The 19,931-nt window shown below is 40.7% G+C and overlaps 1 protein-coding gene across 4 annotated transcripts in view; it reads left to right on the top strand.

Moving 5' to 3' along the window:
- The window catches only part of LOC120715473 (SLIT-ROBO Rho GTPase-activating protein 3-like), a 36,987-nt gene extending 21,920 nt beyond the window's left edge, over positions 1 to 15,067 (top strand). The window contains exons 11-22 of one of the 4 annotated variants that reach the window (XM_040002493.1): positions 514 to 541; positions 2,927 to 2,957; positions 3,238 to 3,298; positions 8,163 to 8,240; positions 8,563 to 8,697; positions 8,780 to 8,885; positions 8,960 to 9,187; positions 10,389 to 10,462; positions 10,567 to 10,747; positions 11,797 to 11,943; positions 12,063 to 12,378; positions 12,788 to 15,067. In XM_040002493.1, coding sequence (XP_039858427.1) covers positions 514 to 541; positions 2,927 to 2,957; positions 3,238 to 3,298; positions 8,163 to 8,240; positions 8,563 to 8,697; positions 8,780 to 8,885; positions 8,960 to 9,187; positions 10,389 to 10,462; positions 10,567 to 10,747; positions 11,797 to 11,943; positions 12,063 to 12,378; positions 12,788 to 13,252 — 1,850 coding nt within the window. In that variant the 3' untranslated portion in view covers positions 13,253 to 15,067. Of the gene's footprint in view, positions 1 to 513; positions 542 to 1,923; positions 2,027 to 2,926; positions 3,299 to 8,162; positions 8,245 to 8,562; positions 8,698 to 8,779; positions 8,886 to 8,959; positions 9,188 to 10,388; positions 10,463 to 10,566; positions 10,748 to 11,796; positions 11,944 to 12,062; positions 12,379 to 12,787 lie in introns of those variants that run through there. The other 3 variants (XM_040002484.1, XM_040002507.1, XR_005691642.1) reach the window with 3 other exon arrangements.
- Positions 15,068 to 19,931: the final 4,864 nt, after the last annotated feature.

The following is a 19,931-nucleotide window of genomic DNA, read 5'->3' as shown; positions in this document are numbered from 1 at the left end:
TTTAAGGTTGGAATTATGTGTTTGACATAAAGAAGGATTGTGCTGGAAGCTGCTTTACACATGACATGATCCTTGAACAAACATTTCTGACTGACTGATCAAAGCGAGGCCTTAATTTGTTTGCTATACTGAAACGTGCGTGTGAGTGTGCTAATGTGGTGCACATATCATGAAATCATAATACTGTACAAATCAGCTCCCACTCTTGTTGCCTCTGGATACATTTTCACTTTCACAGAGCTAGTCTGCAGCCTAGTCCCCTTCTGGGGCTCTTGTGCTGTTTCTAGGGCGACCGTTGAATGACCGCTGCCTGGCGGTGAGTCAGATTCAACCATGGCGTTCACCCCATTCAGCCTGACTGAATAGATGCCCGTTTTCTCATAACACCCCTTTCCTTCTCCATCTGCCAGCCATGTATAGTCAGCCAGCACTCAACCGTGCTGCTAACTTCTGTGATTGTAAAACTAGTGTGTTCTAATTTAGCCTCTCTCTGTGTGTGCTTATTCCTTTTAGGGGAGAGGGCTGAATATGGAACAACGAGGTAAGGTTTTCAGTGACAAGAGGGTGAATAAAGTCGGCAATGATGTGTAAAATCCTTCCTGTGTCCTTGGATATGGCACAAATAAAGTCACAGTGTAGGAATATCGTTACCTCACCATGTTGAATGGTTTGGATCCAAATTAGAGATGCTTTTATCTATAGATATAGCTTAAGACTAGGGACTGAAATGCCAGTGAGATGGATAATGATTTGATTAATAAAAACAATTAAATGAGGAGAAAATTAAAAAATATTGACAGGAAGGGCGTGTGACAAATACAAATGCTTGACTTTTATTTTGATCAATTAAATTTTATATTTAATTATATCTGTATTGAGTATTTTGTGATGTATTACCTTTCAGTCATTATTACTTTGAGAAAGTCACAGGAGCTCCAACCTTGTATTATTTTTACTTTTAGGTTAATACACAAATTTGCTTTCTTGCCAAGTGTTAAATGAGAAAGTTGATGCCAGAAAGCTGATTCTGTTCATCCTGATGGTGTGTTGGTCCCACTCAGATGATTGTATGCTCAGATTGAGGCTACAGCAAAGGGTTTGCTAATTTAAGTTAGCATTTAGTAGCAAATAGCTAGTGCAAGCACAATGTATCATTTGTATAATTCGGATTTTAGATAATAAGCAACACAAAATATTATACATTTAAAGCCACTAGCTAAGCAATTTCAAGGTACTTATTTATTTATTTTTGGTTTTAAAACATTGTGCTAAGCTAGATAATATGATTATGGCTTTATAGAGACAGCGTAATACATTATACACTCACTCATTGATTGCCCACTAAATGAAACATATTCCACTGTACTTTGTAGTGCAGTACTTTGTACTGTCTATAGAAAGTATTAATAATGGATGTAGCAGGTTTTTCGCTTAATTTACCCAAAAAGCCTAAAACTGATATTTCACATTCTCTATTAATTTGTTTTTTTGTTAAGTTGCCCATCTTTATCTTTTCTTCTTTATCTCTGTCATATCAGGTTTGTAGTTTTTTGACAGGTGACAAAACTGTAAAGGATACACCTTTATGCTATTCAAAATTAATGGAGAGCCATGAATTATTTTCCCTTCCTGTCTGAGCGAGAGTTTGACTAATTGCACTCTGTCTTTTCATATTTATCATGAAGATATGAAAAGAGTATCGGCTGTCTCATCTAGCTCTCAGCAAGAAAGCAAATGACTGTAGCCTATCTCAGAAACGGTCAATATATGACTACCATATTCTTTATGATTTGGAGCAGCCTATTGTTTTGGTAAAGATCTGAAAAGAAAAACATCTTAAGCAAAATCAGTTTTACTGTTGCATATTGCATTATTTTTCATGTTTGCATTGTACCAACCCTACAAACCCCACCATCTCCCCAGGCCCCCAACTCTTCCCCCTAAACCCCAGAGAATGCGGAAGTGTAGACCTCGCTCCATTTTTAACCCTAGGCTGTTTAACGGCAATATGGAGGCCTTCATTCAGGTATAAGCCCATCTGTGCCCTCTGTCTCTCATGAGCTCAGCTTTCTCGCTAGCAGTCCTTGGGGGTTCTCTTGCCTGTGACCACTCTTTTATCCAAACATTGCCTCACTCATGCACTGACTTTCCTCTTGCTCAATGCTTGTCTTCACATTTGACGAAAACACTAGATAAGGTGAAAGCTGGTCCAGCAGCTTGATGTGAAGATGGTGTATTTTCAAAAGCACTAGTATAAGGTTTGTTCTTGTGAGCCCCCAGCCTCCGTACACTGAATTAATTTGGCTGTATGTCAGTTGGCCACACAGCAGCTATGCAAATAAACAGATGGCCACTTCCACTCTAATGCTAATCAAACTCAGCAGACAAGCAGGGCATGCACCGACAAAAGTACAGAGATAAAATGATTAACCAATGAATCAACTGACAAAAAAACAAAAGGAAAAAAAAATTTTTTTTTGCTTTATTGATTTTTTTGTATAGTGTTGTATGTTTTATTATCATTATTTATATCTTAGTAGTTCTTCAATGGGCTTTTTTCTCACAGAACAAATAAAGAATCAGTTAGTTGAGGAGATGTCGTAATTAGCAGATCGACTGATAAATCGATTCTAATTTCCCTCCAAGTCAAGAAGCTGTTTTTGGCTGGAAAAATATGTGTCTTCCCCCCACCCACCATGCTCTGAAGTAGGCCCTTCCCTCCCACTCCCCCCCAAACCATGCCCTCATGTCTCACACGCCACATGGCACTGATGCTTTTCTCAGGCCATGCCTCGTCCTTCTCTCTCTCTCTCTCTCTCTCTCTGTCTGTCTGTCTCTCTTTGTAAGATCTGTCTCTCTCACTAACCTGTTGTGGTTGTTGTTGCTTCTCTTCCTCTGTCTACGTGCCTTACTGCTCTCTGCCCAGGGGAAGACGGAATGTCCGTGCGAGGAGTCAGGTACTCTGTCTTATAGCTGGGTGGGATCATTACACTGTATTTAGTATGCTAACCAACATTTCTGTGCCTCTGTCCCATTGGGATTCCTGTGAAAATACTGTTATCGTGGTGCACTAATTTATTTTTGTTTTGCATATTGTGACTCAGAAAGTTAACGTTAAGTGATAAATGATATCATCTCAGCCTTCTTATCATAATGGCTTGCTAGTGTGACTGTTTCTTATGGTTATTAATTTCTGATTTAGTGGTTTCTCTAGTAATAATTTGATTGTGTCTATAGGATTCAGGCCAGCCTATACCAGCGGTGGTTGAGAGCTGTATTCGATACATCAACCTGTATGGTATGTTCCAGTTCTATTCATAAGTTATCTTTCCACAAAGGCTGATGTTTTATTTGTGTGGTGCAAATTTACAACAAAATTCAACAAATTCAAATTTAACAAAACAAAAATGCATCGGATTCTGCATTAAGGATTCTTATATTGCAAAGTAGAGACCCTACAATTTTAGATAGAAACGGCGACAATAAGAGCGCTTATGTCTCTCCAGACTCTCAATATAAAGTTTTCACCTAAATTAATCAACTCGAGCTTTTATTGGTGTCTATCATCACACAAAATTTGAAAATTATATCTTAACCCTTTCACGTATAGTGGTCACTACAGTGGAGAGATATTCAAAGGCTGTTTTCTTGTATGTGTGTCAGGGTTTATGGTATACTTGCACATGATCACAACACACAGTGTATATTATTTATTCGTTTGTCAACTTCATAAGCCAAAAACGTATGTTGTCCACCTAAGTGGACATGAAAAAAAAAACTTTTAAAAGTACATGTGTAAAAAAATTAAGTTCAAAAATCGTTTTTTCATGCCTAAAGATGAATAAAAATGTAAAAAATCCTGATTGAGGTTGTCATAATTCATGCATGAAAGGGTTAAAAACTGCAATAGAGCGCTAACAAACAGACCAACAGACAGACAGTTATTAACTACAGCAAGTAGACAGAGCAGACAGAGTTTCCCTTTTCATTTTCTTGCTTACATGTAGTTTTCAGTCTGTATAATCAAAACACAACAAAACATATAATTTTATACAATCTGATTGTTAGGGTTTTCTCTCTGTTATTGTAGGGTCTTTACCTAATATAAAGTGCCCTGGTGTGACTGTTGTTGGGATTCGGTCCTATATAAATAAAATAAAACTGAATGATATGTATATACAACCTTAATATTGTTAATAGTAGCCATTCAAATATTTTTGGTATTTTAGAAGTTATTAGCAGTGAAATAGCATTCAATGTGAGATAATATAACTGCTCCAACTGGATCGTTTGGAAAATCTTAAACTGGGGCATTTCATATGTACAAGCCTGGATGAGAGAGTGAGGTGAAATATTAATTTCTATGATTCATTCATTTCTCAAAATGGGTTGCATTCTAATATTCATGATGCTCAGCTTACATTAATCCTTATATATAAGAAAGAAGATGGGGTGTAAGTGATAAACAGGACTTCTACTGTCTAAGAGATGCTAATGAATCTCTTACTAACTAATAGTAACATCTGTCTTGTGAAGATTGTTATAATAAGAAAAACAATGTAATTTTGATTTCCACCAGTTATGACTGAAAAAGCAGAAGCTTTGGCCCCACCCCTCAATTTTTGAATTAAGGTGTTTATAGTCTAATTGCCACATTCATCCATCCATTTTCTTCCGCTTATCCGGGACCGGGTCGCAGGGGCAGCAGCCCAAGCAGAGAAGATATAATCTCTCCAGCGTGTCCCAGGGCATCCTCCTGGTGAGACATGCCCGGAAAACCTCGCCCAGGAGGCGCCCAGGGGGCATCCTTGTCAGATGCCCGAACCACCTCAACTGGCTCCTTTCAATGCGGAGGAGCAGCGGCTCTACTTTGAGCCCCTCCCGAATGGCCGAACTTCTGACTCTATCTCTAAGGGAGAGGCCAGCCACCCTTCAGAGGGTGTCCCCAACCCGGAGTGGGCACTCCATCCTTTTCCAACTGAGGACCATGGCCTCAGATTTGGAGGTGCTGATTCTCATTCCCACTGCTTCACACTCGGCTGCGAACCATTCCAAGGCGAGCTGGAGGCCATCACCTGATGAAGCCAACAGGACCATATCATCTGCGAAAAGCAGAGATGAGATCCTGAGACCACCAAAGTGAAAGCCTTCCGCCACTTGGCCACGCCTAGAAATTCTGTCCATAAAAATTATGAACAGAATCGGTGACAAAGGGCAGCCCTGGCGGAGCCCATCACCCACCAGGAACAAGTCCGACTTATTGCCGGCAATGCGGACCAAGCTCTTGCAACGGTCATATAAGGACTGAATGGCCCGTAGCAATGGTCCAGACACCCCATACTCCCGGAGCATCCCCCACAGGACCCCCCGAGGGACACGGTCGAGTGTCTTCTCCAAGTCCACAAAACACATGTAGACTGGTAGGGCAAACTCCCATGTTCCCTCGAGTATCCTCAAGAGGATAAAGAGCTGGTCCAGTGTTCCACGGCCAAGACAAAAACCGCATTGTTCCTCCTGTATCCGTGGTTCAAACTCTCCTCTCCAGCACCCTGGCATAGACTTTCCCAGGGAGGCTGAGGAGTGTGATTCCCCTGTAGTTGGAACACACCCTCTGGTCCACTTTCTTAAAGATGGGGACCACCACCCCGGTCTGCCAGTCCAGGGGTACTGCCCCCGATCCCCACGCAACATTGCAGAGACGTGTCAACCAAGACAGCCTTAAAACATCCAGAGCCTTCAGGAACTCGGGGCGGACCTCGTCCACCCCAGGGGCTCTGCCACCAAGGAGTTGTTTAACTGCCTCAGTGACCTCGCCCCCAGAGATTGACGGGTCATCCCCTTCATCCCCGGACTCTGCTTCCGCCACGGAAGATGTGCCAGTGGGATTGAGGAGGTCCTCAAAGTATTCCTTCCACCGCCTGATGATTTTCTCTGTCGAAGTCAACAGCACTCCACCCGCACTATACACAGTGCAGGTAGAACTGAGTCGCCTGACGGTTTCCAGAATCTCTTCGAGGCAGTCCAAAAGTCTTTTTCCATGGCCTCTCCGAACTCCTCCCACACCCAAGTTTTTGCTTCCACCACCGCCCGCGCCGCATTCAGCTTAGCCTGTCAGTACCTATCACCTGCCTCTGGAGTCCCACAAGCTAACCAAGCCCAGTAGGACTCCTTCTTAAGCTTGGTGGCTCCCCTCACCTCAGGTGTCCACCATTTGGTTTGGGGGTTACCACCATGGCAGGCACCAACTACCCTGCAGCCGCAGCTCTGTGCAGTGGCTTTGGCAATGGAGGTGCTGAACATGGTCCATTCGGACTCAATGTCCCCAGTCTCCCTCGGAATGCTGTTGAAGCTCTGCCGGAGGTGTGCGTTGAAGATCTTGCAGACTGGGGCCTCTGCTAGACGTTCCCAGCACACCCTCACTGTACGTTTGGGTGCGCCAGGTCTGTCCAGCGTCCTCCCTCGCCACCTGATCCAACTCACCACCAGGTGGTGATCAGTTGACAGCTCAGCCCCTCCCTTTACCCGAGTGTCCAAAACATATGGCCTCAGGTCTGGTGATACGATTACATACCACATTGACCTGTGGCCTAGAGTGTCCTGGTGCCACGTGCACTTATGGATACTCTTATGTTCGAACATGGTGTTCATTATGGCCAAACTGTGGTTTGCACGGAAGTCCAATAACAAAACACCGCTCGGGTTCAGATCCGGGAGGCCGTTCCTCCCAATCACGCCCTTCCAGGTCTCACTGTCATTGCCCATGTGAGCATTGAAGTCTCCCAGTAGGACAACAGAGTCCCCAGGAAGAGCACCCTCCAGTACCCCACTCAGGGACTCCAAGAAGGCTGGGTACTCTGAACTGCTGCTCAGCGCATAAGCACAGACGACAGTCAGGACCTGACCTGAAAGGCGAAGGGAACAAACCCTCTCGTCCACTGGGAGAAACCCTAACATACCAGCAGCAAGCCGAGGGGATACCAAGATACCCAGCCCGACGGCTTTCACCAGGGGCAACTCCAGGCTGAGACAGAGTCCAGTCCCTCTCCAGGAGACTGGTTCCAGAGCCGAGGCCATGTGTTGAGGTGAGCCCGACTATATCTAGCCGGTACCTCTCAACCTCACGCACTAGCTCAGGCTCCCTCCCCACCAGAGAGGTGACATTCCATGTCCCAATTGCCAGTCTTGTTAGCCAGGGATCAGTCCGCCAGGGCCTCTGCTCCTGGCCGCCGCCTGGCACACATTGCACCTGACCCCTACGGTGCCTCCTGAAGGTGTTGGGCTTGCAGGAGGATGGGCCTATGTTCCTTTTTCGGGCTGTGCCCGGCCGGGCTCCATGGACTAAGGCCTGGCCGCCAGACGCTCGCCCTCAGACACCCTTCCCGGGCCTGGCTCCAGGACGGGGCCCCGGTAACCCTATTCCGGGCAGGGTGAACTGTTCCCTCGATGGTCTTTTCATAGGGGTCTTCTAATTGCCACAGTGGTATAAAATCAAGCTATAGCAGCCATGCTGTCTGCCTGTCACAAATGTGTGAAAAAATGAGTTCTTCTCACCACTATTATTGCGGTATTGTAATAATTGCAATCACTGCAAGTAACAAGTAAGTTCATGCAATTTCTTTCCCCCTATTCCATCATCAACTTTAAGTGGTGTTATTGCAAAGTGGAGTCATTGAGGAACCACAGCAACACAACCACAACATGGCCGACCACATAGAGTTACTGAGTAAGGTTGGCAAGTGCTGGGTTTCTATGGCCAAGCAGTTCCTATATGTAGTAGGAGGGCCAGTACTTTTGACCATATAGTGTATGTGAAAAAGGTAAGATGTGGCATCTTAATCCATAACACTTTCATCCTTTGTGAGTTGCTACTGCAAAATAATTCTTGAGTCTTTTGTCTGTTTTGCTTTCACACCGATTGCCATAGACTTACCCATGCTCTCATGATGTAGTATGGGTAACTTCTGTGGATTTCCTTTGTTTTTTTTTTATATGTTTGAAGTCTCCTATCTTTAAGCTTGTTTTTATACTTAGATACAAAAAACAGAAGAAACTCCTTTACTGAGACATTCAACAGAAATAAATCTGGTTTATTTTTAAGGGGGTGTGCCATTTATATTAATACCTTTTTTCCATTTTAGACTAACAGCTTTATATGTCCACAGGTCTTCAGCAGCAAGGTATATTTCGAGTTCCAGGATCCCAGGTCGAAGTCAATGATATTAAAAATGCATTTGAAAGAGGTTAGTCCCAGGTCACTTAGCCATCTACTCTTGATTGATTTTAAATTTCGTTTTGCCCACCTCAGAAACCGCAGTTACTCTCACAGGACTCTAAAGTGCAAATAAAGAGCCTGTGTGCCATATGTAACCCTGTAATGGACATGTAAACCATTTAATGCATGATACATGAGATCAGCATCCTAAATGAGCAAACATAACTGCACTCTTAATGCATACATTAACTTCCGAATTTGAAATGCATATTAAGAATCACTGCTATCTTACCTGAAAGTGAGTGCAATGGATGAATACTGAGTAGACTGAAAATATGCTACATCTACAGGAGAAGATCCACTGATGGATGATCAGACAGATCATGATATTAACTCTGTGGCGGGAGTTCTTAAGCTTTACTTCCGGGGGTTGGAAAACCCCCTGTTCCCTAAAGAGCGTTTCGTCGACCTCATATCCACTACCAGTGAGTAACATTCCAGGAAAACATGTGGAATATGTTTTATTTAGTGTAGCACTCTGTGATTGTTGTTGTTTATTACTTTTAGAGCTTGACTCTGGTGCAGAAAGAGCTCATCACCTTCAGCAGATAATCGTGACTCTTCCGCGGCCTGTGATCATCGTCATGAGATACCTGTTTGCATTTCTAAACCAGTAAGTCTCGTCACTACAAATTTTCCGGTGTGCAAAATTAAAATAATGATACTTACTGGTTCTGTTTTCCACAGTCTTTCCCAGTACAGTGATGAGAACATGATGGACCCCTACAATCTCGCTATTTGCTTTGGCCCCACACTGATGCCCATACCAGATGACCAAGATCCTGTGGCCTGCCAAGCACATGTTAATGAGATCATTAAGACAATCATCATCCACCATGAGGTCATCTTTCCAACCCAGCGAGAACTGGAGGGACCTGTGTATGAGAAGTGCATGGCTGGAGGGGACGAATACTGGTAGGTTCAAAGCTAGGTGTCCAAAATGTGCTGTGTTTTCTGAGCCATTAACAACTTGGCCTTGGAAAAATAGCGCCATGTAACATTTTCCACTTCCTACCCTGGCTCTAAGCCATTTTGTGCAAGGCTGTGGATTTTACACTCAATACTGAATTATCTTCTTAGACAGAAAACTAATAAAGGGTATTGGCTTTTTTCTCATAAACACAAGACTTCTTTTCTATAGCGACGCTGGCAACAAGTGTTGTTTATTTAAAGACTGTATGCACCAGCAATATGATTATTGAATAAAGTTAATAATGCCTTTCTTAAATGATCCAACTGCTAGAATTAAAGAATGAAGAGTAGCTGTTCAGTTCCTTGTTAAAAGGATTTATCCTGATCAGTCATTTTATTGGATAATATGAATCTCACATTTAATTTAGTAGGTAGTTTGGATTTTGCTTTAATTTGGTGTATAAAGTGTATGTTTTAGAGGTTTCAAAAAAATACATGAAAAAATATGCATATAGAAAAACTAAAAATGCCAGGATCTTTTTTAGCTTTTCATTTGCATGAACAACATTTGCAATAAAAACTGACACTTTATTAGGCACAGTTTGCTAATACCGGGTTGGAGTCCCTGATTAAAAGATGCTGATTTGGTACTGACAGGCCCAGAGTATCGCAAGACCCATCCCTTATGCTATTACACCACCTATTGATACAAGGCACAATGGACCAATGCTTTCATGTTCCTGGTGCCAAATTATGACGCTACTATCTGAATATAAAGGAAGAAAGACCAGGAAATATTTTTCCAGTCTTTCGTTGTCCAACTTTGGTAAGTCCACATGACTTGTAGACTTACTGACAGGAATGGCACTAGGTGTGCAATCACTGATATATTTTTGCATACCTTGATTGTAACAAGTACTTATTTAGGAGGCTGTTGCCTTCCTCAGCAGTTTCTGAAATGATAAGACCAGCTGATAAATCACCTAAATCATCTTTCTTTCATGTTCTGATGGTCGGTTTGAATGTCAGCAGGTTGTCTTGACTGTCTGCATGCCTCGGTCTATTGAGGTTGCTGCCACATGATAAATATAATATTGGTCTGGTAATTAAGGATTCCTTTGTTATAAAAGGTAATGATTAAAGAATAAGAGTGCGTAAATGGCTCTTAGTTTTTCATTTCCTTTTCTGCATCTCCTCTCTCCAGTGAAAGCCCCCACAGTGAACCAGGAGCTCTGGATGAGATTGACAATGGTACCGGGCCTAACACAAGTGATGAAGGTGAGTCAGCAAACACATCAATCCACTGTGAAGACAGCAGCTGGATGTTGAGAAGCTGACAGAGAAAATAATGAGATTTCCTCTGATCTTTTTTCATATGGCAGAATTGGAGCAAATTGAAGCCATAGCCAAATTTGACTACGTGGGCCGAAGTCCAAGAGAGCTGTCCTTTAAGAAGGGAGCCTCTCTGCTGCTCTACCTGCGAGCTTCTCAGGACTGGTGGGAAGGGCGACATAATGGTGTGGATGGGCTGATCCCACATCAATACATTGTGGTACAAGACATGTAAGTTAGATTTATTTAGGCTGTGAAGCCCATAAAAAGTAAAAAAAAAAAAAATAGCTTGTTGCAATGTTGCATTTTCAGAAAGCTTGGCCTTAATGAAATCTTCCTAATGACAGGATCACTATGAATAAAATGCTACACTTTCATTTTATTGCATTCTTATTGGAGCAACAGACACTCAGAGAGGGCAGACCTCAACTAAGCACATTAATCACTCTTACAGCCTTAAGTGATGTGGATTTATTCCAAAATGTGTTGAGATCTTTATTTGGCTACAATCCATCTTTTCATGATTCAGATTCAAGTGGTAGTTATTCTATAATTCTGCTAACAGACAAAGGGTAACAAAAACATAACCTTTGTGGTCGAAGCAATTACCCTCTGATCCACAATTTGCTAAAGAGAGATTTTCTTCGAATGGACATTCACTCAGGTCACGTATTAAATGGAGGCCTTTAATTTCTTAATAGCTTCTTTTCTGATAAATAGTAGGCAGGTAACAAAATTAAAGCTAAATTAGGAAGAGTAGTGATTTATGCAGAAAAGGACCAAAAGGACAGAGTAATTAGTGGTGAATGTTTACCTTTAAAAGAATGGGCTTGGTAGGTACAATGCTGTGGTGTTTTTGTGCAGGGATGTGATTATTAAGGATTCTCATTTGATTTTCAACAACTATAATGAAAGAAGTTGAAGACAGTGAAACTGCCTGAAACTGCAGTTCCCTATTGATTTCTAGACACTGACTCCAAGGAAATTACAACTCTGTTACGTCGGCTTTGGCTTCAGAATCAAGCACTTACAGTTCTGGCTTTAACAGATTGTATACTTTGTACAAAAACTCAATGAACAGTTGCTTTAAATGAAATGGGAATGTAGTTATCAATGATTCATTCATCATGAAAAAAATCTTTAAAAAAATTTAACACAGAAATGAATTAACAGTTCAAACACTGCAGAACTTCTTATTTAGTTTATCTAGCAGACTACTGTTAATTATTTTCTATGTTAAACATGAATAAAAAAGCGTCATCGATATGCATCTGTATCAGGGACGACGCGTTCTCAGAGGGCATTCATCGGACTGAGAGTGAGACCAGCAGTGGGCCGCACCACGATGACAGAACCTCATCAAGGAATGAGCGTCAGTCTCCTTGTGAACACACACCTGAGAACCGCTTTGGACCAGCATTAGGAAGGTAGTAACAGTTAGATATTTGGGATGGACTTGAGAGAGGAAGGACATTGAACATTTATCCAGAGCAAAGAAACTGAAACTATTCACGAATTAAATATCAATTTCATCGCCTCTTTTTAGGGTGCGAGTGCGATCAGATGGCGCTGCAGCTCCACGCCATAGGAACGGCGCCGACAGCCTGAGCCCCACCAGAGCTGCTGATCTACCCCCCAGGGTTATGCCTCGCCCCCAGAGTCCACACAAAATAGCTGTCAGCAGGGGTCTAACTGACAGTCCCGAGAAACGCCGTCTCACCACATTTGGCAGTGCTGGCTGCATCAGCCACCCTGATAGAAAGGCGTTTGTCGACAGCCACTCTCAAAGATCATCACCAAGCACCACCCGGCATGCAAGTTTAGGAGACCACAAGGCTCTTGAGACCGAGGCACTCGCTGAGGTGATTAAAATCCTTAAAAGCACATGCAGTTTTTATTAATATAGTCTTTTCTTATTTTATTGTATAACAAACATGTACATATACAACTATCCTATATGTATGGCTTCTCTAAAAAGGGAGCTTCCTCTTATAGCTTCATCTGAAAAATCATAACTGTATCGAGGCAAAATTAAGGAGGAAAAAAATCTCAATTCTCGCTACCATTCCTAAATATTATGTGCATCATTAGCTCTTTGATGGGTACCAAAACATTACACAGTTGGCAAATAAAATTTTGGGTTTAGTTTTTCCACCATCACATAAAAAGGCTCGAGCTCTGAGGAATAAAACTTAAAATAGATTTAGCTACTCTCTGCTTGGTTGCTTGACATCAGTGTCTTTTGTTTTTTCCTCTACTTATGCTTCTCAGGATATAGAGAAAACAATGAATACAGCCCTGCATGAGTTGCGTGAGTTGGAGAGGCAGAATGTAGCCAAGCACGCGCCTGACGTTGTGCTCGACACATTGGAGCCGCTTAAGCACCCTGGTGGAGTGCAGGAGGTGTCTGCCAGCCCTCTCCATACCATGGTGATCAGGGATCCAGATGCAGCCCAGCGACGCAGCAGTAGTAGCTCCTCATCTGAGACTATGACCACTTTTAAGCCCGCTCTGTCAGTCCGTAGACCAAGTGCTCCTTTAAGGCCCCCGCCTGTCAGACCTGTTCGACCGGCTCCTGTGATTGGACAGGGCCAAGGACCTCACCGCTCCAGCAGCTCCAGTTCGTCTGGTTTGGGCAGCCCGAGCATTACTCCCACTGACAGGGTCTTCCCCAAAGCACCGTCTCCATCACCATCCACCTCCTCATCTTCCTCGGACAAACAAGGTAACATGTAGCTCCAGTCAGACAAGTGGTTGAAGAATGCTGTGGATACAGAGTGATTCAGATTATCATCATGTCCCTTCCCCCTTTTTTGGACGGCAAAACAAACATTGACACCCGATGAATATTTACCACTAATCTTGTGTAGTGTAGGATAGGTGCTTGTTTCTGCCCACAACATCCACTCTGTTTCCACGTGTGTTGGGAACAAGTCAATGTACTGTACTGCAGTGATATGTTACGCAAAAATAGGATTTAAATCTATGAGAATTATTTTATAATAATGCTGTCATGCTGAATAGCCATGCTGGGTAAAGGGATGCACTGGAAAATGCTTCTGTTTACTGAAACACAACAGTGAAGTATCTCAATGAAATGTTATTAGGTTACAAAGATGCCATGAGCGTGTTCTTTGTGAGTGGTTTCCTGCTCCATTATAAAGGGAATACTTAAGGGAATATTTCACCACTAATCATGTAGACATCTAGTCTGTGGTGGTGGTTCATAATATTCCTTTTATATACCATTTATATTGAAAGAAGTTGTCTCAGCAAGCCTGTCCCACAGCGTCACAGCATAAGCAGACAGACAGACAACATGGCTGGATGGGGAAAACACAGTGGACCTGTCTCAAACTGCAGTTTTTCTAATGACCACTAGATGCTGGCTCCAAGGAAATTGCAGCTGTGTAATGTTATCATGGGCTTCGGCCCCAAGCCGTTAAAAGATTCTATACAAAACCTCTATGCACGGTGGCTTTAAATGAAATCCTCCAAATGTTACCTTGAAATGTAAGGAGCTGGGTAAAGCTAAGAAAAAAGTGTTGGTGAAACTCCTGGCAGCAGACTGATTGGCAACTAAAGCACAAATGGGCCTAATTGGCACCAGTTTGCCAACTTGTGCTGCTGCTTCAGTCTGACAAGTTTGCGGCCACTGCGATGGTAGTCTCATTGTCCAATAGCCTGTGTCAGGCAAAGTTGTGTCAGGCGGCAGCAGTGCAGCTCCTCTTCTCCCTCCATTTGTTACATTTCCTCAGCAGTGGACCAGGACTGTTATATACCCACTGTGATTCTAATATTTGATAGTGTCCACTCCATGTCAGGACTGGGAATCTGTTTCTAAAGTTACTTCTTAATTCTTATATATCAAAAGAAAAGTAAGTGATTTCCTTAGCCAAAACTACTTTCTCTTTTTTCTTCATCTGTTAATGTCAGAATGGGCCAGAGAGTAGCAAAATAACCTGAAGTACAGTAATATAAATAATACCGAAAGTTGTTGTGACCATTATAGATATGCTGTGCCTATAATTAAAACAATGAAATAAAGACAAACATAAAAAAAGAGCTTATATTATTGTCAACTCTCTATATTAAAGGATTAGCTGTGTTACCTCAACAGACTCTCGTACACTTCAAATGACTAATGCACTTATACAAAAAACACTACAGGGAACTGTGCTGCATTTGTAAGTTTTGTGTTTTCATTTTGATGAACTTGTACTAGAAACATGATATAGCACATCATCATTGAAGCTTGTCAAGCCTCGTCTAGAGTACACATGGTCACTGCAGGCTGTGCGTACGTTTAGCCAAACTTGTTTACTGTTGGTGATATTTGTGGTCCGTCTTATGAAGATGATCAGTATATCTTTAATGTGTAATAGGTACATCGGAATGAATATATACATATTGTTAAAGGACGCTTGTAAAAGTAACATTGTATGATAGAAACAGGATATATTATCATCTCTAGTGTGTAGATTTTTGTAATTCTTACCCTTGCACAGAAATTGGTAAAACAATAAATCAATGAAACCTCCCAGAAATGTCTTCAATGTCTCTGTGGTGATTTTGAGTTAAAAACAAAACAATGTAGATGATCGATATTGAACAGTAGCTGTGCTGCAAATGCACCTCACAAAATGTAAGTAATGCAGTGACTTTACTTCTTTGTAAGAAATGAAAATCAACATAATGTATAATCAATTTGACTTAAATGCATGTACAGTGGAAATGCTGTAACTATAGTTGTGTTGCAGGGCCATCTACTGGCTGGCATGGATTATAGTGCCATCCTGAAAGGCTATATAATCACTGAAAGAAAACATTTGAAACTGCAAACATACATGAAAGATATAATGCAACATGCGCTGACAGTCAATTAGTGTCAAATGTATTTTCTTTCTTTTTATTTTATCTTTAGTCATTTGATGGTCAAATCCACAGGGTCAGATCCCTGCAATGATATCTCAGTATGGTTTTTTTTCAGTTTTTTATAATGAATGTTCCTTTTTGCACTAGCGACAATCTTCTCACTGGATTAATGTCTCATAACTATAACATATTAGTAATGGTTCACGGTTAATGTTTAAGAAGCCATTCAATGACCACATTTGTCCTGTGGATGGAGACATTGTGCTTCTTGGGTCCTTGAAAGGAGACTGAAATGCTCTGCCGAATTGAAAAGGTTCAAAGAGTCTCCTTTTATTGATATGCACGTGTACTCAGAGGCCAGCCCAGTACATGGAAGTCATCTTCACTGCGGGAAACACACAACTTATTTTCATCCAAAGAGTTGCGAGACAAATTTGTAAATAATGCAAAGGGATGAAAACCATAAAAAAAAGTGAAAAAACAAAAAAGAAGTAAGCATACTAGCCTTCCACCTTTTCAAAAGCAAAAACTCTCTTTTCCCCCCATATCCTGATCAAGATGAGTCTGTTTTGCTTCTTCCATAACCAGCACTCAGTGTCAAGTTTAATTCACTTAGGTGTGTTTATTGAGATTAAAAGTGGGAATATAATCAGATTGTGGCCTTAACTGAGGCCTGAATGCCTGCCAAGAGCAAGTGAACAACCTGTAGACTAACACCCAGCTTTCCGGCTATGGGTTCTTATTTCAAAAGGCCTTTTCATTGATGTTGTTATATGATTAGTAAGGCCACCAGAGTCGAACCAAGCACAAAGTAAAGTATTTCCTGGCAATACAGTATTCAGGTTATTATTATTTATTTATTATTATTATGGACTATTATTTTACAGTCCATATTTTGATCATTTAGACTTGATGATACTCTGCCTAAAACATGAAAATTTAATTTCCAATGTTAGAACACATTTTTAGTTCGAAGGTGTTTTTGATTTTCAATGTTAAATAAACGTTTCTGTTTTTACAGTAACCTTTTGTTGCCATGTTGGCCCAGCATTCTTAGTTTTCGTGTGTTTTGTATTTTGTTCTTTATTTATGCCTTGGTTCCTAGGTTATTCTGTTAAGATGTTCCTTATTTGATTACCCCCTGTGTGCCCCTCTGTGTATCTGTGAGCCCTCATTTCCCCTCCTTGTGTTTTATTCCATGTTTTCCCCAGCCCGTTATGTCTGTGCTCTCCCCGTGCTCTCTCTCCTCCTGTCTGAACCTCTGTTTACTTCCTGTTTTACTTTGACAGTCTCTCGTCAGTATGTGTCATGTTGTGTTCGATCCTGCCCTGTCTCATTACGATTATCTGTGTCAGCTGTGTTCCCCGTGTGTCCCACTTCCCTCGTTAACCCTCTGTGTATTTATGGCCGCGTCTCCCTCAGTTCAGTGTCGCGTTCTCTAGAGGTGGGAATCACCATACATCCCACGATACGATATTATCACAATACTTAACGCACGATACGATATTATTGCAATTTTTTAAAATATTTTGCGATATTCAGATTCTGTACATAAAGGTAAACTTTATCAATATTCATTTTATCTAATATCAAAGTCTCGCACTCAGTCTTTCTCTCATTTCAGTCAGTTTTATTGTTGACAAACTGAACGGTTTGTATTACAGTCTAGTCCAACTTAACTGAATGCAACCATCTGGTACAATTATAGCTATTCTGAACGATGCAATTTGTGAAAACTATGCAGCCCATTCAGCAACTGAAGAATTTGAAAGTAAATTAAAACAAAATATAATTTTACATTAAATAAAAAAGTTTTAAACTTAATTAAAATAAAACATGTCTTAAATTAAAATAAGTAAACTGTCATGTTTATTGCTGCCAAAAAACAAGTTAAACACATTTGGACAGTGAAGGAATGTCAGGATTCTTGCTCAGAAAAAGGATCAACATGCTCTGAAGTCAGAGCACAAAAACTTTTTTTGTAACAAAATATCGATTTCTGCTGTCCCTGTATCGATACATTATTAGCAAACAAAATATCACGATACTACACAGTATCGATTTTTCCCCCCACCCCTAGCGTTCTCCCTCATGACTGTGTGCCCCTCTGTGTGTTTCCTCGTGAGTCAGTTCCTTCATGACTTCCCAGTTTAGTTTCATATTATTTTGTATCGCCTTAACTTCCGTCAGCAATAAAACTGTTTGGAGTTCATTCTTGCCTCCGTGAGCTTGCGTTTGCGTCCTCATCCTGCCTGCACACAGCCTAATCATGACAGTTAAGTAATGTTTTGTATAGGTATATTCTGCCTGCATAAGATTATTCTCTAAAAGATGCTCAGCCTTTCATTCCTTGCACTTACAAGGAAAGGAAGCATAATGTTACACAGTGCATTTCTGAGGTAAGTGATTTATTTTAAAATTTGATTTCGCTTCATTAGACTGCTCAATTCTACTAAGATTTTCAAGTATGGTCAATTAAAACTATGCAGGAGTTTAATAATGAACAATTGGAAGCAAAAGTAAAAAATAAGGAGTCGTCTGTAGCAGATTTTCAGCTTACTACACCACTAATTACCTCACAGCCACTTAAAGCTGTCTTGAGACCCCTTGCATGACACCTCTGCTGTCCTTAATGAGATAAAGTAAGTCTTTTGTGCAAAACAAGCATGATTTCTGGAAATATTTATCCATGTAACTTGTGAACACTGGTATTTTGAGTAGTTTTTGATAAGTGAGAATTATTTCCTTCCATTTTCGTGAGGTAATGTTTCTTTGACCCCAGAAGGAATCTCAGTTGCTGTTTACTTAAGTTAATCTGACACTTCATTCATTATGGCGATCCAACTTGGAGTTAAAACATATTTCTATCCAAAGTCAATAAGCAGCTGTAAGGCACCAGACTTGTAAGGTGCACATATCTTGCTTAAAGTCTTTGTTTTCAAGAAATAAAACAATAACTGATTGACTATATAAAGCAAGAGTGTTAGAAGTCGATTGTTTTTATAGTAGTTCCTACGGTAGAAGTTGTGTGGGCTACCAAGAGAAAAATATGGACTGTGTGTAAGTAATTGGTTAAATATGACATAAATAGTGAAAATAAAGTGTTTGCTGATCATATTGTGCAAATCTTAATTTCATCATGAATCCCTTTTTATTGGTAATAAAATAAAATTTATAAAAACTTTACAATGTGGAGGTATTTTCTTATTCAGTGAGTATGCCAAGGTAACAACACTGAAAACAGCTATATTAAATTTACAATCTAATGCATATAGCAAACTTTAACTGAAAGGTGCTTCAGCATGAAGCAGATTGTAACCTAGTTAAATATTTCCTACACTTTCCATCCCTGGAAACATCTGAGATAAAAGTAAAAGAATCTTTTCTGTGCAGAAAGGAACAAATGTTGCAAAGTTATTAATGTATCAGGACACTAAAGAAAATCTTTTATCTTTCCCCTTATTGAGTCAGTGCTTTCATCTTCTATGGCTTTCTTAACCTTAAAAAACTGGAACACACTGGCTAAAACTGTAAAGGTATGCTTTAAGATGTCTTGGGCCACACTTTATCAGCTTTAGCATCTACATGACGTGATGGTCCTTTAAAGGACTCAAATCATTTTGGACCTTCAGCATCCTTTACATATTAAGTTCCAGTTCCTTTCTTTACACACATTTTGAATCCTTTCCCTCATGGTTCATGGTGATAGTGTAGCACATTTGCTTTTGTACATCACATTGTATAATATATATATTTTGTTGGACCACTCTCTGCAAAGTAAACTTCCCCTGGGGCACAGTAAAGCTTTATTCTTCTCTACGCACCTCTAAATGTAAGAAGGAAACTTTGAAAATGGAAACACACGCACACACATACACACACACACACGCACACACATACAAACAGACACACACCCCTGAAAATGTGTAGTGATGTTACTTTTCTGTTCTCTTCCATGGGAGAGCAGTGCAGAGCAGTGCAAATACCAGTGTCATATGATAAAATCCACATCTCTGTTTGATCAGTGCATTTCTAACAAGCTCTAAGTGACAGGGAAATGTTTTTTATTCATACACGTGGGTGGAAACTGAAGGAAATAATGAAGGTAGCTTCGAAACTAAATCGCCAGAAAAGACTTTGTTTTCCGTGTGTCCTGCAATGTCACACATCTGACTAGAGTAAAGAGAACAGAGAACAGCAGCACATACTAAATAAAACAGACAGCTCTTTAACTTTTAATTGCATGAATTGTTACATTAACTGTACCAGTCTCTCATGACAGGTTCACACTTTCCAACTTCCACACCAATAAAATTTCCTTAGTCTATAGTTTAAACTAAATTTAAATTAATGTCTGACTACAGACAAACCAGGCAACCATATAATTTACCTCATAATTTAACCAATCATCAGTCAGCTGCTGTATTCACTCTGTTTCATCTACCTTAAAATTAGCAATAGAAGTAGAAATGCTTGCAAAGGAATGTCTTGTATTCAAAATAAACTTTACTAACAGAAGCTCCACTACGGTCAGAGACTA

The sequence above is a fragment of the Simochromis diagramma genome, unplaced genomic scaffold (genome assembly GCF_900408965.1).
Source record: "Simochromis diagramma unplaced genomic scaffold, fSimDia1.1 OVJJ01000320.1, whole genome shotgun sequence".
Classification (NCBI taxonomy): Eukaryota; Metazoa; Chordata; class Actinopteri; order Cichliformes; family Cichlidae; genus Simochromis; species Simochromis diagramma.
Note: the sequence above shows the minus strand (reverse complement) of the source record. Positions and strands in the feature narration are given on the sequence as shown.